This window comes from Scyliorhinus torazame, chromosome 6, assembly GCF_047496885.1.
Source record: "Scyliorhinus torazame isolate Kashiwa2021f chromosome 6, sScyTor2.1, whole genome shotgun sequence".
NCBI classification, from domain to species: domain Eukaryota; kingdom Metazoa; phylum Chordata; class Chondrichthyes; order Carcharhiniformes; family Scyliorhinidae; genus Scyliorhinus; species Scyliorhinus torazame.
The window spans coordinates 149,029,122-149,050,426 of NC_092712.1; the positions used below are offsets into that span (position 1 = coordinate 149,029,122).

Here is a 21,305-nt window from a genome sequence, read left to right on the forward strand (position 1 = left end):
CTTCCACACCCTCCAGGAGACCTAGTATCCTAAGGTTCTTCCTTCGCGCTCCATTTTCAAGGGCCTCAATCCTGTCAGCACACTTTTTATGAAGTGCCTCGTGCGTCTGAGTCTTAACCGCCAGGCCCAGGACCTCGTCCTCAATACCTGACACCTTCTGCTCCACCACGCGAAGCTCAGTCTCCTGGGTCTTTAAAGTCTCCTTAAGCCCCTCAATTGCCTGTAACATCGGGGTCAGTACCTCCTTCTTCAGCAGATCCACGCACCGTCTCACAACCTCGTCCTGCTCAGTACCCCATGTCGCCTGCGATTTCTCCGCCGCCATTTTGTTCTCCACTCCCTCTGACCTTGTGGTTGAAGATTCTTCAGGCTGCAGCCGCAGCCGCCGCCGCCGGTTTTTCCCTCCGCCGTTCGGGGGGGACTCCCTTCCCACCCACCTCGCACTGGGTTTTTCGGCTGGCAAAGTCCCCGTTGGGGCTCTTAAAAGAGCCCGAAGATCCGTCGGAGCTGGAGCCGCTGAAACGTGCGGCTAGCTCATCCCTGCCGCAACCGGAAGTCGTGAAAGTGAAATCTTGTTTGACAAATTTATAAGAGGGCTTTCAGGGTATAGTAGAGGGTGAAGGGGGATCAGCAGATACAGTAGGCATGATCGAACGGCCTCGGTGACGAGACAAGGCCTCTCGTGAGATTTACGATATTCAGGACGCCTCGTGAGACCTAACGAAATCTCGCGAGATGTTGTGATCTGAATCTCGGCCTCACTGGCGGGATCCAGGTTTGCATATTTAAGTGAGCATTTCTGGAGTATCCCAAGGCCCGGGATCGAATGTGAGTGATTGTGTATTTAATCAGTACTAGCATATCTATCTGATGGAAATCAAAATTCTCAAGGATAGTAATTACTTTCGCTTCCTTGAATTGTCTCCGTGCCACAATTTCCACTCTGGATAGGGCAAGGAGACTGGTATCATTACCAACCCAGATGGATTGGGGATTGTACCTCGTGCTCTTTGCACCAGTTTGATTCACACTGGCCATTGAGCCACCTAGGCCACATAACCACCTTCAAAGGTTCATTTACATGTGTGTTGTAGCCTGGAGCTATGTTTCGTGATGGTAGAGATTTCAATTTCTTTTCATCACATGGCTGACCAGGAATCTCTCCTGCTCTTACCGCCTGCCATTTGCATCTGTCAAAATGATTTACAAATTGATATTCAACCCTTTTGGCCATGTTATGAGAACATAAGAACATAAGAACTAGGAGCAGGGGTAGGCCATGTGGCCCCTCGAGCCTGCTCCGCCATTCAATGAGATCATGGCTGATCTTTTGTGGACTCAGCTCCACTTTCCGGCCCGAACATCATAACCCTTAATCCCTTTATTCTTCAAAAAACTATCTATCTTTATCTTAAAAACATTTAATGAAGGAGCCTCTACTGCTTCACTGGGCAAGGAATTCCATAGATTCACAACCCTTTGGGTGAAGAAGTTCCTCCTGAGCTCAGTCCTAAATCTACTTCCCCTTATTTTGAGGCTATGCCCCCCAGTTCTGCTTTCACCCGCCAGTGGAAACAACCTGCCCGCACCTATCCTATCTATTCCCTTCATAATTTTATATGTTTCTATAAGATCCCCCCGCATCCTACTAAATTCCAACGAGTACAGTCCCAGTCTACTCAATCTCTCCTCGTAATCCAACCCCTTCTGCTCTGGGATTAACCTAGTGAATCTCCTCTGCACACCCTCCAGCGCCAGTACGTCCTTTCTCAGGTAAGGAGACCAAAACTGAACACAATAATCCAGGTGTGGCCTCACTAACACCTTATGCAATTGCAGCGTAACCTCCCTAGTCTTGAACTCCATCCCTCTAACAATGAAAGACAAAACTCCATTTGCCTTCTTAATCACCTGTTGCACCTGTAAACCAACTTTTTGCGACTCATGCACTAGCACCCACGTCTCTCTGCACAGCAGCATGTTTTAATATTTTATCATTTAAATAATAATCCTTTTTGCTGTTATTCCTACCAAAATGGATAACCTCACATTTGTCAACATTGTATTCCATCTGCCAGACCCTAGCCCATTCACTTAACCTATCCAAATCCCTCTGCAAACTTCCGGTATCCTCTGCACCTTTTGCTTTACCACTCATCTTAGTGTCGTCTGCAAACTTGGACACATTGCACTTGATCCCCAACTCCAAATCATCTATGTAAATTGTGAACAATTGTGGGCCCAACACTGATCCCTGAGGGACACCACTAGTTACTGATTGTCAACCAGAGAAACACCCATTAATCCCCACTCTTTGCTTTCTATTAATTAACCAATCCTCTATACATGCTACTACTTTACCCTTAATGCCATGCATCTTTATCTTATGCAGCAACCTTTTGTATGGACCCTTGTCAAAAGCTTTCTGGAAATCCAGATATACCACATCCATTGGCTCCCCGTTATCTTCCGCTCTGGTCATGTCCTCAAAAAATTCCACCACATTATTTAGGCACGACCTGCCCTTTATGAACCCATGCTGCGTCTGCCAATGGGACAGTTTCCAGCCAGATGCCTCGCTATTTCTTCCTTGATGATAGATTCCAGCATCTTCCCCACTACCGAAACTAAGCGATCAGGCCTATAATTACCCGCTTTCTGCCTACCTCCTCTTTTAAACAGTAGTGTCACGTTTGCTAATTTCCAATCCGCCGGGACCACCCCAGTGTCTAGTGAATTTTGGTAAATTATCACTATGCACCTTGTGAATGCACCTTGCTTGATCATCAAGTCCAGGAGTAGGATTTGATTTCAGAACAGGGGCATTGCCACTGCATCACAAATCCTGCCATGCCTTTGGCCTGCCAGACCATTGTTTATATCCTGTTTCTTGCTGAAACAGCTGCTAAAAACCATATTACCCCTGTGACCACTGAAACAACAATAAAGAAACTGTTCAATAAATTGACAAAATACTCAGTTATTCTTACTGGAAAATAATGCTTCAATTAATGAAATTGAAGTTTCTATCAATCACATTGAGCTGTCAATCACATCAGCATTTATCAATTATAGATGAATCGGCATTCAATTTAAAATCAATTCAGCACATTTTTGTCATCCCTGATTCTCTGCGTTCAACTTCTGAATAACCTTTTGTATTATATTATTTACACTGTTACCTAATCACATATAGTGATTTGATGAATTCAGATAAGGATACATTTGATTCACTATTCATGATTTATCAAAGTTGGGAATGTAGTGTCCCATTTTGAATATCAAGGTCTTGAGAAGGAAATGTTCAAAATCATACTGCTGCAAATTATTTAGGAGGCGTGCCTGGGAGACCATGTCTAATTTTAAAGTAACCCACTTTTGCATTATTACCACATGCTCAAATAAATATTGGCAAAATACCTGTATCCATATCAAAAAACATCGATAGGAAAGGTATGGAAGTAGTTTTATAAAATCATTTTTATACCTATTTATTGTATGCTCATACTTGTGTGTTTATATTTGGGGGAAAGAGTTATTGATCCACAAGAAAATTCTAATCAGGAACTTGGAATACTATGGCCGGGATTCTCCAAAATCCCGCTATGGGGGTCCCTGGGCCCCCTCACGCCAACTTACAGAACCCCCCCCCCCACTTTCCAGGCCCTGCACCTCCTCCTCTCCCCCCCCCCCCCCCCCCCCCCCCCCCACAAACCTTCATATCGCCCCTCCATCCTTCTTTCATGAGCATGGCCCCCCTCAGGCCCTGACCCTTGGCAGTGCTACCCTTGCACTGTCACCCTGACCGTATCCCTTCCAGCTTGTTAGTGCCAAGATGCCAGTCAGGCAGTGCCTAGGTGCTCTCGGTTCAGAGGGAGGGCCAGGATGCCACGCACTATCCCTGGCCACCCAGGGGTCTGGGAGACCCCCCCTCCCCCCTCCGGGTGCTGTTCTGCTAGATCCACGTTTGTGTGGCTAGTGTCCTGCTGTGGCCTACTTGGGTAGATACCAGGTAAGCTCGCCTAAGTATGATTAAACCCTACTTAGGGGCACACACTATTGGGTCACGCCCAATTTGGACGGGGTTCTGATTCCGACGCCTCGCCAAATGTGGGTAGATCCCGCGAGGCAAAAAGGCTGCCGGGAAGCCTGCGGGAGAACCCCCCCCCAGCAAGGGAGGCGGCATGCTATTGGTCGCAAGTGGGACCTTCTAGACCCACAAATGTGTGGCATGCCCATCCCACCACCGGGGAACCTGCTGCCAGGGGTCACCTTTGGTGGGACAGGGGGTTCCGACCGGCAGTAAATGCCGGAAAATTCCACCCTATGGCTTTGAAATCCAGATAGAAATGGTGTGGGGAATGTTCCAACAGGTAGAATTGTACATCTGATCAGATGGGGTAAATGAAATTTAATACAGGGATGTAGCAAGTACATGTGTTAAAGAAAAATGGATAGCATGTGTATTTCCAGAATGGTCTTGAAGTAGTTAAGGATGAAGTTGCAAGTGACTTGGATTGAATACTCAGCAAATACAACAATAGGAATTGGGGGCACCGATTCAGACTGCAAAATAGTGAATTTAGGACTGATGTCAGGAAGTAATTTTTTAATACAAAAAATTATCAATGCATGGATTAAACTTCCAGAAGAATAGTCGGCAATAATCCTGCAATCATTCAAGAAGGATCCAGTAAGAGAGAGGATTTGAGGATTTTTTTAATGAATAAATTAACATGAGATGAATGTTCTCCTTCATCTGTATTTATCTTGTGATCTCATGAGCTGTAATAAATATCTATTATGTATTATGTCACTGAGGCATGATGTAGGCCTGAGCCAAATTGGCATTGAATACCTATCATGTACTGAGAGGGAGTGAAAGACATTTCCTGAAGCTAAAGGTTCATTATAGTTTTGTATCGGAATTATTTTAACAAAGAACAAACAAAAGTACAGTACGAAGTCTTACAACACCAGGTTAAAGTCCAACAGGTTTGTTTCGATGTCACTAGCGTGACATCGAAACAAACCTGTTGGACTTTAACCTGGTGTTGTAAGACTTCGTACTGTGCTCACCCCAGTCCAACGCCGGCATCTCCACATCAAACAAAAGTACAGCACAGGAACAGGCCCTCCGGCCCCCCAAGCCTGCACCGACCATGCTGCCCATCTAGCCGAAAATCTTCTACACTTCTGGGTCCATATCCCTCTATTCGCATCCTATTCATGTAATTGCCCCTTAAATGTCACTATCGCACATGCTTTCCTGGAAGTTTGGTAGGACACACAGGCAGCAGCTGTAGTTGCCCCTATTATGGATATCCACAACATTTAAAGGTGGTTTGAAGGCCTTACAGACAAAATCCCCTGAACCATGGCAACCCCCCCGACCTGCGATGCTTCAGCCACCCCAAACAACCCATCTTGCCCTCTTCCTCCCCTCCCCAAACTCCTACGCACTAGGGCGGCATCTCCAGCGCCCTTTGAGCTGCATGGTCGAAAATGGAAATGTCTACTCACCTACTCAGTTCCCCTCAGCAGCCATTGAACCAGCTTTATGTTTTCGAAAAGGAGTACGAAAGGCGTGCTTTCTCGGTGGGGAGCCAGTTAATTCCTGAGAGGCCATTACATTTGACTTTAATCTCGCTAATGAGATGGAAATGAGTGCAAATTGGGTTTAATGATTGACAAGCAGAGACCCGCAAAATATTTATGGTAAAATTAGTATCTTTATTGCAGCAGCACTTATTAAAATCCCAATCAAATACCTTTCCATCGTTCCCATGCCATGTCTCTCTTGCGATCGCCATCCAATTCTTGTCATCCCTTCTATCAACCCCATTCCAGTCTTCCTAAACTATCCTATCTCTGTTCCCCATACCACGGGCGGGATTGTCTGATAATGGAGCTAAGTGTTGACGCCGTCGTAAACGCCGGAGCGTTTTACGACGGCGTCATCTGGCTGCTAGGAGCAGAGATCCCCCAACCCACAGTGAGCCAGCATGGCACTGGAGCGCTTCACGCAGCTCCAGCTGCCGATACGGGCCCCAGCACGGGTGGCGCCGGTCCGCGCATGCGTGTGGGTTGCCATCCCGCGCTGGCCTCTACGCAACGTGGCGGAGCCCTACAGGGGCCCGGCGCAGAGGAACATAGGCCCCCCCCCCCCCCCCCCCCGGAATTAGCCTGCCCACTGATCAGTAGCCCCTGATCGCAGGCCTGGCCACCTTGGAGGCCCCCCCGAAGTTGGATCTCCCCCCCCCTGCCCCCAAAAACCAGGACTGCCCCCGCAGCCAGAATGTCGAGGTCCCGCCGGGTAGGACCACGTGCGAACAACGCCGGCAGGACTCAGCCGAACTCGCCGGGCACTCGGCCTGTCGAGCACGGAGAATTGCTGGCCCCTGACCGACGCCGCAGCCACCGCACCGGCGCCATTGCCGCCGATTCTCGGGAGAATCGGCGGCCCAGCGACTGAAGGGCGTCGCGGGATTCACGCCCCACTGCTTCCAGCCCATCTCCTGTGCCCTTTCTTCCCCTCGCTCTTTCCTCCTATGTTCTCCCCTCCTTTGCCCTCTTCCTCCCCTCCTCTGCCCTCGCCCCCTCCTCCCATCCTCTGCCCTCTCCGTCCTCTGTCCTCGCTCTCCTGTGCCCTTGCCCGCATGTGTTCTCCTCTCCTATGCCCTCACCAGATTTTAATTTATATGGTATAATGGATTATGGTACTGGACTAGCATCCCAAAGGTTGTAGTTGAAATTCCAATAGTGGGGGGGGAGGGGAATTGTGATTTTGAATTCAGCGTGTCTGGTATTTTGTCGCCCAGCACCAAACCTAATTTGTTCACTAATGCCCTTTAAAGAAGACAACCTGCCCCCTCTATCCAGTCTGCTGTGCCTGTGATTTTGTTTCCCCGTTGTGGTTGACTCAGTGCTCTCCAGTCAAGTAGCCATGAATACTTGTCGCTCACTTCCCAAGATTAGATACAAGAAGAAGATTATATTTATCTTTCTGCTTTATTGATTTTACTTCATCCCACAGATGTAAAGAGTTAGCAATTATCTTATGAAAATTCAACTAGAATTCTCATTTAAAAAATCACTGAAACACTGATATGAGGGGAATGATTTTAGCTGCCAGTCCCTCATTTCTTACCTGAGGAATAGGCTAACAGAAATTGAAAATCATGGGAGAGGGGGAGCACCAGCAAAGCCTTCCTGATACAGTTTTCTTGGGGGCCAATAAATGGTTGGGAAGACTGAAGCAGAGATAAGGGGGGAAATTCTCCCGAAACGGCGCGATGTCTGCCGACTGGCGCCCAAAACGGTGCCAATCAGACGGGCATCGCGCCGGCCCAAAGGTGCGGAATGCTCCGCATCTTTCGGGGCCGATCCTCAACATTGAGGGGCTAGGCCGACGTCGGAGGAATTTCCGCCCCGCCAGCTGGCGGAAACTGCCTTTGTTGCCCCGCCAGCTGGCACAGAGATGACATGTCGGGGCGGCCATGTGCGGGAGCGTCAGCGGCCGCTGACAGTTTCCCGCGCATGCGCAGTGGAGGGGGTCTCTTCTGCCTCCGCCATGGTGGAGACCGTGGAGGAGGCGGAAGGGAAAGAGCGCCCCCACGGCACAGGCCCGCCCGCGGATCGGTGGGCCCTGATCATGGGCCAGGCCACCGTGGGGGCACCCCCCGGGGCCAGATCGCCCCGCGGACCCCAGAGCCTGCCCACGCCTCCTTGTCCCGCCGTTCAAAAGGTGGTTTAATCCACGCCGGCGGGACAGGCAATTTATCGGCGGGACTTCGGCCCATCCGGGACGGAGAATCCAGCGGGGGGGGGCCCGCCAACCGGTGCGGCCCAATTCCCGCCCCCGCCGAATATCCGGTGCCGGAGACTTCGGCAACCGGCGGGGGCGGGATTCCCCGCTGGGGGGTCGGAGAATGACGCCCAAGGTTGCTTAAATATCCAAATTGAGGTCTTATGCCAGTTGTAGGATCCCAGTTACAATTTCTAAGTACAAATGGGTGTAGAAAACTTTATTTTCAAGCTTTTAAGAAACAGTACAAATGGAAGAAATTAATAATAATTTTCAGGATTTTTCGTTTTTTAAATACATATTTTTATTAGCTTTTTCAAAAAAAATATTTTACATAAATTAACTACACATGTAACTAACATATGTGAGATATGAACAGACGACATATTTTATGAAACACCTCCTCATTCCCTCTAAAAATAAATTTCACCTTCTCTAGGCTTAGAAACTTGAGGCACAGGGTGGAGCAATTGACCTCCAACCCAATAAGATCCGCCTCCTCTCCACCAGCAAGGCAAAGGCCAAGACATCTGCCCCGCCCCTGTCTGGAGCTCCGGCAAGTTCGACACCCCGAATATAGCTCCATTTTCAGTGTTTTATGGAATCTCTGGCCAGATTGTGCAAATGTGAAAAGTGAGACAGTTGCAATGAATTGCAACTAATATGTGTTACAATGTGACACCTTTATCATTGAAAATCCCCACCACAGTGCCCCTTTCAGGGGCAATAGATCCTGCAGGTACTTAATGATCTTGCAATCAAGTTAACCCTAAGTGCCTAATTTAATATGTAACGCATCTGTCTCAATGATGCATATGACAAGTTGAAAAATATGATCACATAGTTTCTTGTCTCTGATGTCTTTCAGTTGTTCAGTCTCTTTTGCTTCCATCTCTCAAATTTACTCCTTGATTTTTCTTTTTGCTTGGGATTGGGTATGGTGTGGGAAGAAAAAATGTCACCAAGAACTGCAAACTACACTTGGGCTGAGAGTTTCAGGGAAAATGTGCACTTTTGTAGCTCATGCAATCAGAGAAACCTACAAAGGAAGGCCATGTGGCTTAATGTGCCAGTGCTGGGCCTTTGGAAGAGAGTTGTACTTAGACCCAAAACCTAACCTTTTGTCCATATAAGTTTCACGTTCTTAAGTTCCTGTCCAGTTCTCTTTTGAATAATTTATGGAATCCAGGTTATCATCTTTTCAACTGGTGTGCTCCATATCTCACTGACTGAATGCAAAATCTTCTCATTTCCCAACGAGATGTTCTGCCAATTATTTTGAATCTATGACCTCCAGTTATTGAGCCACTCAGTGGAGGGAATAGTCTTTTGTAATCATTCTACCAAACTCTTTCACTATCTTGAAAATTCTATTGTGTCACTTCTTAAATTTCTCAGTTCCAAGGAGAACAGTCGTAACTTTTCCAACTTCTTAGCTGAAATGTCTCATTGATGCTGAACTCCTGATAAACTTCCTTTGTGTCTTTTTTCATGCATTACATCTTTCTTGAAGTGTGTAGTCCTGAATTGTGCATGGCATTCCAGCCGGAGGTCTACCAAGTGATTTATAAAGTTCTAACATGCTTTCTTTGATGTATCTGTTCTGCTCCTCCATTTATAAACCTAAATAACCATTATGCTTTTTAACCACTTCATATGCTTGCTCTGCTACCTTTAATGATCTGTGTATAGGAATACCAAGATCTCTGTGTTCATGTCTAAATGCAAGATAATATAAAGTATAATGCATTTCCATATGAGTCCTCACAAGGTGGATCACTTCATACTTCTCCATTTTCATGACATCTGCCATACCCTGCCCATTTCACTGAATGAAAGTTCCCATTATCGCTGAGGACTGTAGACTCCTCTCCACTTTTGAAAGAGAGCTAACTAGTACTGGTTTAATCTGAGGGTCGCCACACCTCAGGCAAGGGGCAAGGTTGAGAAGGTAGGCCTTCATGGATGACCTCAACCAGTATGTGAATTGCACCTGCTCTGTTGACGTTGTTCCGCATCACAAACTGACCATCTAGCCAACTGAGCTAACCAATCCCTTACACTAGCCTGTCTATGTCACCCTAAAGCACATAACTATCCTTACCACTATCTACTATTTTTCCAAATTTTGTATTGGCTGCAAACTTTACAATACTACCTCATGCACCCGAGTCTAGGTCATTTATAAAAATTGCAAAAAGTAATGGATCCAAAACTGACCCTTTGGGAAACACCATTGTCAACCACCTCAATCTGAAAAACACCATCCACCGCCACCATTTGCTTCCTGCCACTGAGCCAATTTTGTATTCACACTGCTACTTCCTCTTAATTCCATGGCATAAGCCTCCTATAATTTGAATAAGTGTGAGGTTATTCACTTTGGAAGCAAAAACAGGAAGGCAGATTACTACCTGAATAGTTGTAAATTGGGAGAGGGGAGTGTGCAGCAGGACCTGGGTGTCCTTGTGCACCAGTTGCTGAAGGTAAGCCTGCAGGTCCAGCAGGCGGTAAAGAAGGCTAATGGTATGTTGACCTTCATTGCGAGAGGTTTCGAGTATAGGAGCAGGGATGTGTTGCTGCAGTTGTACAGGGCCTTTGTGAGGCCACGCCTGGAGTATCGTGTGCAGTTTTGGTCTCCTTCTCTGAGGAAGGATGTTCTTGCTCTCGAGGGAGTGCAGCGACGGTTTACCAGACTGATTCCAGGGATGGCGGGACTGTCATATGAGGAGAGATTGACTAGGTTGGGATTGTTCTCGCTGGAGTTCAGAAGAATGAGGGGGGGATCTCATAGAGACTTATAAAATTCTAACAGGACTAGACAGGATAGATGCAGGGAAGATGTTACCAATGATGGGTGTGTCCAGAACCAGGGATCACAGTCTTGAGGATTCAGGGTAAACCATTTAGGACAGAGATGAGGAGACATTTCTTCACCTAAAGTGTGGTGAACCTGTGGAATTCATTACCACAGGATGTAATTGATGCTAAATCATTGAATGCATTCAAGAGGCGGCTAGATATAGTACTTGGGGAGAATGGGATCAAAGGCTATGGGGCGAAAGCAGGATTAGGCTCGTGAGTTGGATGATCAGCCATGATGGTGATGAATGGCGGAGCAGGCTTGAAGGTCCAAAAAGCCTCCTCTTGCTCCTATCTTCTATGTATCTATTATTATGGGCCAGGGTTTAGAGAACACCAAAGTATATCATGGAGTTCACCAGATTCACAACTTTAAATAGATTTTGGTTATGGGGAGCACAAGGGCCCACTCTACAGGTGTGATGCAACAGAGATCTGAAATATGTTTAAACAAAAACCATGTTTATTCTATGAATCCAGATAACATTTTATAAACACACAGTAAACATCTTATCAACTATCAACACTGATAATCCCCACAGATACAATGCTCTACAGGTAACCCTTAATAACTTTCCTAACAACATCCATAAGTCAAAAAAACCTTTTTTGTATTCGTTACAGAAACAGTTGTTACTTTGAAATCATCAAGTGATTTGGAGACATTCTTTAGTAGGTAGAGAGAGAAATCAAAATACACCTTCTTGCTTGAATGCAGCTCCCCAACTGAAAACGAAACTAAAACTTAGCAACCAAAACAGCTTCCAGCTCAAAATGAAAGTAAAAAGTAGAGCCAGAGCTCAGCTCCACCCACATATTGACATCACTGCAGCCACTTGAGAAGACAAACAGTTCTTAAAGTGACATTCCCATGACACTATGTATCAATGCGGCATATTGTTGAATGCCTTGAAAGTCCATATATACAACTACTGCAATACCTTGATCAACCTTCTGTATTACCTCATCAAAAGAATTCAACCAAAATACTCATAAATGATTTGACTTTAAAAATTTATATTGGTTCTCCTTGATTAACCCAGGAATTTCCAAATGAAAGTTAATTTTGTCCCTGATAGTTTTGTAAATTTCATTTGTGGGTTGTGGGTATCGCTGGCTGGGCCAGCATTTATTGCGAATCCCTAATTGCCTTTGTATTGAGGGCATTTAAGACAACCATAATGCTGTGGATCTGGAGTCACATGTAGGTCGGACCAGGTGAGGATGGCAGATCATGACAATCAACAATGGTTTCATGATCATCAACAATGGTTTCATGATCATTAGACTTCAATTAATTCCAGATCTTTTTTGTTTAATTCAAATTTCATCATTCCCCAGGGGGAGGGGGAGCAGCCAGAAGTTGTTGTGTACGTTGGCACAAATTACATAAATAGAAAAAGGGGTGCGGTCCTGAGGAGTGACTATAGAGCTAGAAAAAAGGTTACGAAGCAGGACCTCGAGGGTGGTAATCTCTGTATCACTTCCAGTGCCACGTTCTACTGAGGGTAAGAGCAGGAGAATATGGCAGGTGAATGCTTGGCTAAAGAATTGGTGCAGCTGGCAGAGATTCAGATTCTTAGACCATTGGGATCTTTTCTGGGGCAGAGGTGACCTGCTTAAGAGGGACGGGTTGCAACTGAACTGGAGAGGGATCAATATCCTGGGGGCAGATTTGCTAGTACTACAAGGGAGAGTTTCAACAAGATTGGCAGGGGGATGAGATCCTCAGCAGCAGGGAATCAAATGAGGGACTGAAAAGAGATGCAGTACTCCGCAACGACAAGCTGAATAGACATGATAGGCAGGAGCATGGCAGGGAGCAGGGGAAACCTGTTGGATTAAATTGCATCTATTTCAATGCAAGAGGGCTGACGCGTAAGGCTTGTGAACTTAGACCATGGATAAGTAGGTGGGACTGGAATATTATAGCCAAAACTGAAACATGGCTAAGGGAGGGACAGGACTGGCAGCTTAATGTCCAGGGTACAGGTGCTTTAGGCAGAACAGTGGTGGAGGGAAGAGAGGAGAGGGAGTTGCATTTTTGATTGGGGGAGCATCATGGCAGTAGTCAGCGATGAAATATTTAAGGGATCATCCAGTGAGACTTTGTGGGTGGGACTAAGAAATAAGAAGAGGATGGTGACCTTATTGGGGTTGTACTATAGGTCCCCAAATAGTCAATGGGAATTAGAAGAACAAATTTGCAGGGAGATTGGGGAGACTTACAGGAGTAAGAGGGTTGTCATAGTAGGGGATTTTAATTTTCCTAACATAGATTGAGACTGCCATCGTGTTAAGGGCTTAGATGAGGTGGAGTTTGTTAAGTGTGTTCAGGAAAGTTTCCTCAGGCAGTATGTAATAATAATAACAATCTTTATTGTCACAAGTAGGCTTACATTAACACTGCAATGACGTTACTGTGTCACCACATTCCGGCGCCTGTTCGGGTTCAAGGGTCCTACTCGGGAAAGGGCAAAACCTGACCTACTCTTGGGGAAATAGGGCAGGGCAAGTGACTGAGATGACGTTGGGGGACCACTTTGGGATCACTGACCATACTTCTATTAATTTTTAAATAGTTATGGAAAGGGACAAAACTGGTCCACAGGTGCAAGTTCTAAATTGGGGCAAGGCAAATTTTGATAGAATTAGACAAGAACTTGCAAGGGTTGATTGGAGTAACTTGTTTGAGGGTAATAGGACTTCTGGCAAGTGGGAGGCCTTTAAAAGTGAAATAGCTAGAGTTCAGGGTCTATACGTTCCTGTTAGGGTGAAGGGCAAGGCTGGCAGGAGTAGGGAACCCTGGATGACAGAACATATTGAGGTTTTGGCCAGGAAAAAGGAGGCATGGCTCAGGTACAAGCAGCTGGAATCAAGGGATTCCCTGGAGGTGTACAGGGATACAGGAGTATACTCAAGAAGGAAATTAGGAGGACAAAAGAGGGCATGAGGTAGCTTTGGTCGAGAGGATTAAGGTGAATCCAAAGAGATCTTTAAGTATATTAAAGGAAAAAGAATAACTGGAGAGAGAATAAGACTCCTCGAGGACCAAAGTGGACATTTATGTGTGGAACCACAGGAGATGGGCGAGGTTCTCAATGAATATTTCACCTCTGTGTTTACCGTGGAGGAAGACTGGGAACGTTAGTGGCAATATATTGGGGACAATTCGCATTACAGTAGAGGAGGTGATGGACGTATTAAGACATAAGAAGGTGGATAAATCTGCTGTCCCTGAACAGGTATATCCAAGAACACTACGTGAGGCTAGAGAAGAAATTGCGGGGGTTTGGACTGAAATATTTGCATCATCGTTAGCCGTGGGTGAGGTACCAGTAGACTGGAGGGTAGCAAATGTTGTGCCCTTATTTAAGAAGGGCTGCAAATAAAAACCTGGGAATTATAGATCGGTAAGCCTAACATCTGTGGTGGGTAAATTACTAGAGAGGATTCTGAGGGATAAGATATACAGGTTTGATTAGGAATAGTCAGCACGGCTTTGTGCAAGGGAGATCATGCCGTACAAATTTGGTAGAGTTCTTTGATGAAGTAACCAGGAATGTTGATGAAGGCAGAGCAGTCAACGTATTCTATATGGACTTCAATAAGGCCTTTGATAAAGTTCCACATGGTAGGCTGCTCTGGAAGGTTAGATCACATGGAATCCAGGGAGAGCAGGCAAATTGGATAAACAATTGGCATAATGGTAGAAAACAGAGGGTACTGGTGGAAGACTAGAGGCCTGTGACTAGTGGTGTGCCTCAGGGGTCAGTGCTGTTTGATATCTATGTCAGCGATTTGGATGAGAATGTACAAGACATGATCAGTAAGTTTTCAGATGACACTAAAATAGGTGGTATTGTAGACAATGAGGAAGGTTATAAAAAATTACAGCAGGATCATGATCAGCTGGGGAAGTGGGCTGAGAAATGGCAAATGGCGTTCAATACAGATAAGCCAAATCAAGGTAGGACTTTCACATTGAATGGTAGGACCTGAGGGAGTATCGTGGAACAGAGGGAACTTGGAGTTCAGGTGCACAGTTCTCTAAAGGTAGAGTCATAGGTAGCTAGGGCAGTAATTGAGGCTTTTGGCATGCTGGCCTTCATCAGTCAGGGCATTGATTATAGAAGTTGGGAAGTATGTTGCAGTTGTACAGGACATTGGTGAGGCTGCACCTGGAAATTGTGTTCAGTTTTGGTCGCCTTGCTAAAGGAAAGATGTTATTAAACTGGAGAGAGTGCAGACGAAATTTACAAGGATGTTGCCAGGACTCAAGGGACTAAGTTATAGGGAGATATTGGACAGGCTAGGACTTTTTTCTTTGGAGCGTAGGAGACTGATGGGTGATCTTATAGAAGTGTATAAGATCATGAGGGGCATGGATAGGGTGAGTGTACTCAGTCTTTTTCCCAGGGTTGGGGAATCAAGAACCAGAGGAAGTGGTTGAGGCAGACAACATTTAAAAGGTATTTGGACAGATACATGGATAGGAAAGATTTAGAGGGATATGGGCCAAATGTAGGCAAATGGGGTTAGCTTAGATGGGCTTTTTGGTTGGCATAGAGCAGTTTGGGCCGAAGGGCCTGTGCCGTAGATTCGATGATTCTCTGATCTGCCGTGGGGGAATTCGAACCCCGGTCCCCAGAGCATTTTCCTGGGTCTCTGTATTATTAGTCCACTGTCTGCCCTGAACATCAATTTTGGGTTGATTCCTGCAGTTTTCTGGTTTATCTATTTTCCCTTTGTTGAATAGTGATATATCATTAGCAACCATCCTGTCCTCCGGCACTATTATATCTAACGAGAATTGAAAGATTGTGACCAGTCTTCCTGTTATTTCTACCTTTACTACTTTCAGCAAACTAGGATGCAGTATATCTGGACCATCTGTGACTGAGCAACTTTCAGTATTTTTAGTATACTTTCTCTATTATCATCATTTCCATAACTTAATAATAATAATCTTTATTGTCACAAGTAGGGTTACATTAACACTGCATTGAAGTCACTGTGAAAAGCCCCGAGTCACCACAACACGGCGCCTGTTCGGGTACATAGACGGAGAATTCAGAATGTCCAATTCACCTAACAGCACGCCTTTTGGGACTTGTGGGAGGAAACCGGGGCACCCAGAGGAAACCCACGCAAACACACGGAGAACATGCAGACTCCACACAGACAGTCACCCAAGCCGTGAATCGAACCTGGGACCCTGGCACTGTGAAGCAACAGTGCTAACCACTGTGCTACCATGCTGCCCTCTTTTTACTGTAACCATTACATCATCCACTTCCTTTGTGACAGATACAAAGCATTCATTTATTAATTTAACCATGTTCTTACCCTCTTATCAGAAATTGAAATCTGATTTTTTCAATTGAAATTGAAATTGAAAAGTTATTGACTTGAAAAGTTAACTGTTTCTCTCTCCACAGGTGACCTGATGAGTATTTCAGCATTTTCTGTTTCTATATCAGTTTTCAATATTTGGTGAGCTGTGGGAACCTGGTACCCAGATGATATGCTCTTACTATAAAAAAATATTTTGTTTTGCAGAAACAAGATGCTGGTCAAGTTCTGTTGGACATGGTCTATAAACACCTGGACTTGATTGAAAAGGAATATTTTGGTTTACAATTTATAGATGATTCAATAGAATGTCCTGTAAGCATATATTATTTAAAAAATTTGAACATTTTTTTCTTCTATGCATGCATTTTGTTACTAACTTGATCGTAAAATCTAATGTGGATTTACTAATATTTCATGCACAGAGGTGGCTTGAACCTAGCAAACCTATCAGGAAACAGCTTAAAGGTAAGCGTAGTGACTTACTATAACTAAATGTTATTAACCTCCCAAAACTGTTTGTTGAATTATTTAGCCACTATGTTTTAGTTGCTTCCTTAAATTAAAATGGAACTAATGTAAATAAATGTAGTGTCTTTGTACAAATGTATACAAATATGAAGGAATGTGTGCCTTAGTAAACAGGCAGTTGTATTTCAGAATTTACAAAACTTTTTAAAGTAAACAGTCTTACCTCCTAACCTTTTGACAAAGTGCTTGATTCCCCCCCCCCCCCCCCACACACACACACACTATCACCTCTACTGGTGGCATGGAGCTAACTTGAAACTATTGTGAAAGGAACTGGTGACATGGTTCAATCCTTTTTCAAATACAAGTATCTTTCTTCCTTGCCTTCCTGACCTGAAAATATTGTTGGGTTTGCAGCTCCATAACTATGCAACCTCTCACTATGAGCCTTAAGTGAGCCTCATGAACTTTGAGCCTTAGTTAGTGTTGGAATATTTATTTATTTGTAAGTGTCACAATCAAGTTTGATCTTTTATGCAATATTTACCTGTGGAATTAAAAGGAGGCACTGGAGAACAATTAGAAACTGATTGACAAGAAAACATTTGGTATGCCCAAGCTTCTATTGAGAACTCCGAATAGACCAAGCAGTAAATAAATCATGATGTAAATGAAGAAATGAATGCAGTATTTATCCAATGAGGTGACAAAGTTCTCTTGTGCCTTCCCCACAATTTTCAGCAGTTTATTATATAAGTAAAGATAGAAATTCTGATAATGTTAATGCACTGCTAGAAATATGGCATTTCTAAATACTTTGTCCCCATTGTAACCTTATCCAATTCCTCGGGAATGCTCATTTAAATATTATGACAAGGTGATCACCCCAGTAGCTATGTTGTAGCACACTACCAGTCATTTCTCCTTCACCCCACCAATGGCATCTCGAACCTCTCACATTTGCTGGAAGGAGAAGCAGCTCAACTAGAGAGAGTGTAGTAGTAATGCTAGGAATTCTCTTCAAGAAATGCTATGTAAGATTGGACAGCACATCAGTTTCACTCCAGTTCCCAGTAAGTGTGGGCTGAAAGACAATGTATTTTTAAAAATTCTTTCATGTAATGTGTCACAATCTTTCATGGGATGTGGGTGTTTCTGGCAAGGCCAACATTTATTGCTATTTGCTCTTGAATTTAGTGGCTTGCTGGGCAATTTCAGAGGGCATCTAAGAGTCATTTCTGTGGGTCTGACGTAAAATGTACTAGGGTAAGGATGGCAGATTTCCTTCCAGAATGGGACTTTATGATAATTGATGATAAAACCAATTCTCCAAATATTCTTAACAGCTGTTATAGGGAATCTGCTACTTATACATTAATGAAGTTCTTGGATATATCTTTGAGATAGTAGCACTCCTTTTATTATGGCCTCCTAAACAACTCTAACCACCCCACCATTAAGTGTCCGTGCCTTCACACGCTACCTTCTCACTCTGGGAGAATGTGCAAACTCCACACGGACAGTGACCCAGAGCCGGGATCGAACCTGGGACCTCGGCGCCGTGCGGCAGCTGTGCTAACCTCTAGGCCACCGTTGTGCCCACCTCTAACTACCCTGAACTGAATGACAGTTAAGAGTCACATGTAGGCCAGATCAGGTAAGGGCAGCAGATTTCAGTGAGCCAAATGGGGTTTTAATCAGCAATGATCAGGGCAGCACGGTGGCTCAGTGAGTTAGCACTGCTGCCTCACGGCGCCAAGGTCCCAGGTTCGATCCCGGCTCTGGGTCACTGTCCGTGTGGAGTTTGCACATTCTTCCCGTGTTTGCGTGGGTTTCGCCCCCACGATCCAAAGATGTGCAGGCTAGGTAGATTGGCCACACTAAATTGCCCCTTAATTGGAAAAAATGAATTGGGTACTCAAATTTAATGAGTAAAAAAAAAAATAGTCATCATCAGATTTTAATTGTAATTCAAATTTTCCCGTCTGCCACACTAGGGTTTGAAACTGGGTCCCCAAAGCAGTACTCTGGGTCTCTGAATTTCTAGTTCAGTGACAATACCACTGCGCCACCACCATCCCTGTCTATACGACAGCTCTTTTGTTTGGGTGTCCAGATATTTCTTGGTTACCAACCCTGGGATTAATTTTTTAGACAGGATTGGAAGTTTCCTGTGATTGGAGTTTCCTTCCCATCAGAGGTCGGATAGGGACAAGCTGCATTTCAAGGGCTTGGAACTGAATGTGAGCAGTGTTGTGGGAAAGCCTTCATTCTATTTCAGGAGGGCTTTTACTGTATCTTTGTAGCTTCTTGTCCAACAAGGAGACGAGTAGTTCATGGTCTGTTTAGATTTTGAAATTGAGGCCGATGATGTAGTCAGAAAGCTTCTCGCATGCCCATGTGACTGAGGGCTTTCTTCTCTATGACCGTGTATTTCGTCTCCATGTCCAACAGCTCTCTGAAAGCTTACTACGCCAGTCGGTGACTCCCATTCAGTTGTTCCTAAAAGAGAACCGCTCCGAGGCTTATGGACTCAGCAGAACTGCGTCTTAGTGGGCCAGAATGTCAGTGGGGAGCAGCATCACCTTGATGCGAGTGAACACCTTCTCTGGATGTGAGTCCCAGCACCACACATGGTCTTTCTCAAGTCGGTGCCTCAAGGGTTCTGTGGCTGTGCCAATTTCCAGCTGGTTCAACATTCTCAAGAGACACTAGAGAGTTGGGTCTGAGGATGGGGTGGGGAACTTGCTGGTGACCCTGGGTTTTGGGGGTCTGCCGTGATACCTTTGTTAGTGACCATGTGTCTCAGGAAATGAATGATGTTTTGGAAAAGTCACATTGTCATAAGCATCAGCCCTGCCTCTTGCAGGCACTCTGAAACTGCTGTGAGCTTTTTGTCATGTTCCTCCACTGTTGCATTATGAACCAAGATATCATCCGTGTGGCATATTACCTCCTGAAGGTCCTGAAAAATGGCCAACATCATACATTGGAATATTTCTGACGCTGACATGATCCAAAATGGCAGTGGTTGAAGTAGAATCTGCTGGAGGGAATAATAAATATCAGGAGCTGGGATTCCTCATCGAGAGAAAGTTGGCAGAATCTGCTGTTTGCACCCAGTTTTGAAAATATCACTCTCTTCGAGATTTTAGACAGACTTTCCTCCAACATCGCTCTCTTTGAGATTTTAGACAGGCTTTCCTCCACTGAGGACATAGGATGAACTTCTCTGGCTACGGCATTATTAAGCTGTGCCATGTCAACGCAAATTTGGAGGGAACTATTCGGCATTTGGACTGGGACCTGTTGTGTTTCTCTTTATTTGGCTCTGAATATGGCGGTCAATATGGTCGCCTTCCTTAATTCTAATTACGTTTTGCTCTAGAGTCGCCAGGTACCTTTCGATACCGCCACAAGGTTCAAACCGAACACTGATCAAAGACTCGATACACCAGTTAGTTCGTTCAAAGTCAAATGCTTATTTCTTTACACACACAGTTAAATGTACTCATGCACAAACACTGCAGACTAAACTATCACTACTGCTAAAGCCTATACTTAGCTTCGGGCGCCCACTCAGTCAGGGGAACAATGGCCGTTGTTCGGTTTGAGGCTGCTGGGGTGGAACTGGTAATGGCTAACAGCTAAGGTCGTCTGTCTGGTAGCGTGCGTTGACCTTGGACTTACTTGTTCTGGTGCAGTTGTTGGGCAGGTCTCTCCTCGGTGAGAGCGGGAGCCAAGAGAACGATTCTTTCTTGGGGGATCCTTCGTGTACCCAAAAGGGGTTTTGCGCGCTTTTGGGCGGGCCTTGAACTTGGCCCCAATTAATTGGGCCGTTTCTCAATCGTTCCTATCGATTTCCTCCAATAAAGGGGTGACTGCCCTCATGGCTGGGCATGTCCTCGGTGGCCGTTGGCCTGCTTTGTTCTGGTCTCCTCTGGCGCCGGGGTGTCTGCCTTAGTATCGTTTACTCAAATGTTACTCTTTTGTCCCTGGAGATGGCCCATTAGTATGCTAATGAGTTTGCAGTTTTGGTCTTGTCTGGGAGCTGCGGCTCCAATATGCAGACAAACCCTGAACCTGCTTGTTTTCTCAGTATTGTCCATCTTCCCTGCAATCTTTGCAAAGTGTCCATTTTGTAATCGGGAAGTGGCAATCCCAGATGGCTACAGACCATCCCAGTACACCATGCAGCCGGTTCTATGACTAAGGCGATGACTCCTATGTTTGTCACCTAGTCCATCTGCTGCTACACCTGATTCATGAGGGGTGAGGGGCTTTTCATGGAATGATTAAGGCACACTGGTTTTGCATCCTCTCTTGTCCCTGTACATGTTTTTCAAGCGTCCCAGTCCAAGGGATTTTCTGTACTTTGGCAGACTTTGCAAAATGGCAATGGCCTCTTGGAATAAAGAAATTAACTGCCGGCCAAATTCTTTTATTCAGGGGTTTACTTTTAAAAGTGTTGAGCTAGTCAAATTGGAGCCTTTTCTTGTTATATTACTGAGCTGGGCAGTCACGCCATTCCCAAAATATTGAATTAATTGTTTATCTTTTTCTTCACTCTGTAGAATCCATAGAATCCCTACAGTGCAGAAGGGGGCCATTCGGCCTATCGATTCTGCAACAACCCTCCGAAAAGCACTTTACCTCAGCCCACTCCCCCACTCTATCCTGTAATCCTGCGCATTGATCTTGGCCAATCCACGTAGCCACATCTTTGGAATGTGGGAGGAAACTGGAGTACCCGGAGGAAACCATCGTAGACACTGGGAGAACACGCAAACTCCACACCGTTACCCAAGGC

General features: G+C 45.2%; 1 protein-coding gene across 6 annotated transcripts in view; it reads left to right on the top strand.

Annotated features, from left to right (window-relative positions):
- The window catches only part of LOC140425064 (tyrosine-protein phosphatase non-receptor type 3-like), a 422,164-nt gene that overhangs the window by 106,982 nt on the left and 293,877 nt on the right, over nucleotides 1–21,305 (top strand). For 5 of the 6 annotated variants that reach the window (XM_072508895.1, XM_072508894.1, XM_072508892.1 and 2 more), the window contains exons 3-4: nucleotides 16,232–16,339; nucleotides 16,450–16,492. In XM_072508895.1, the coding sequence (XP_072364996.1) occupies nucleotides 16,232–16,339; nucleotides 16,450–16,492 (151 nt within the window). Of the gene's footprint in view, nucleotides 1–16,231; nucleotides 16,340–16,449; nucleotides 16,493–21,305 lie in introns of those variants that run through there. The other variant, XM_072508897.1, reaches the window with a different exon arrangement.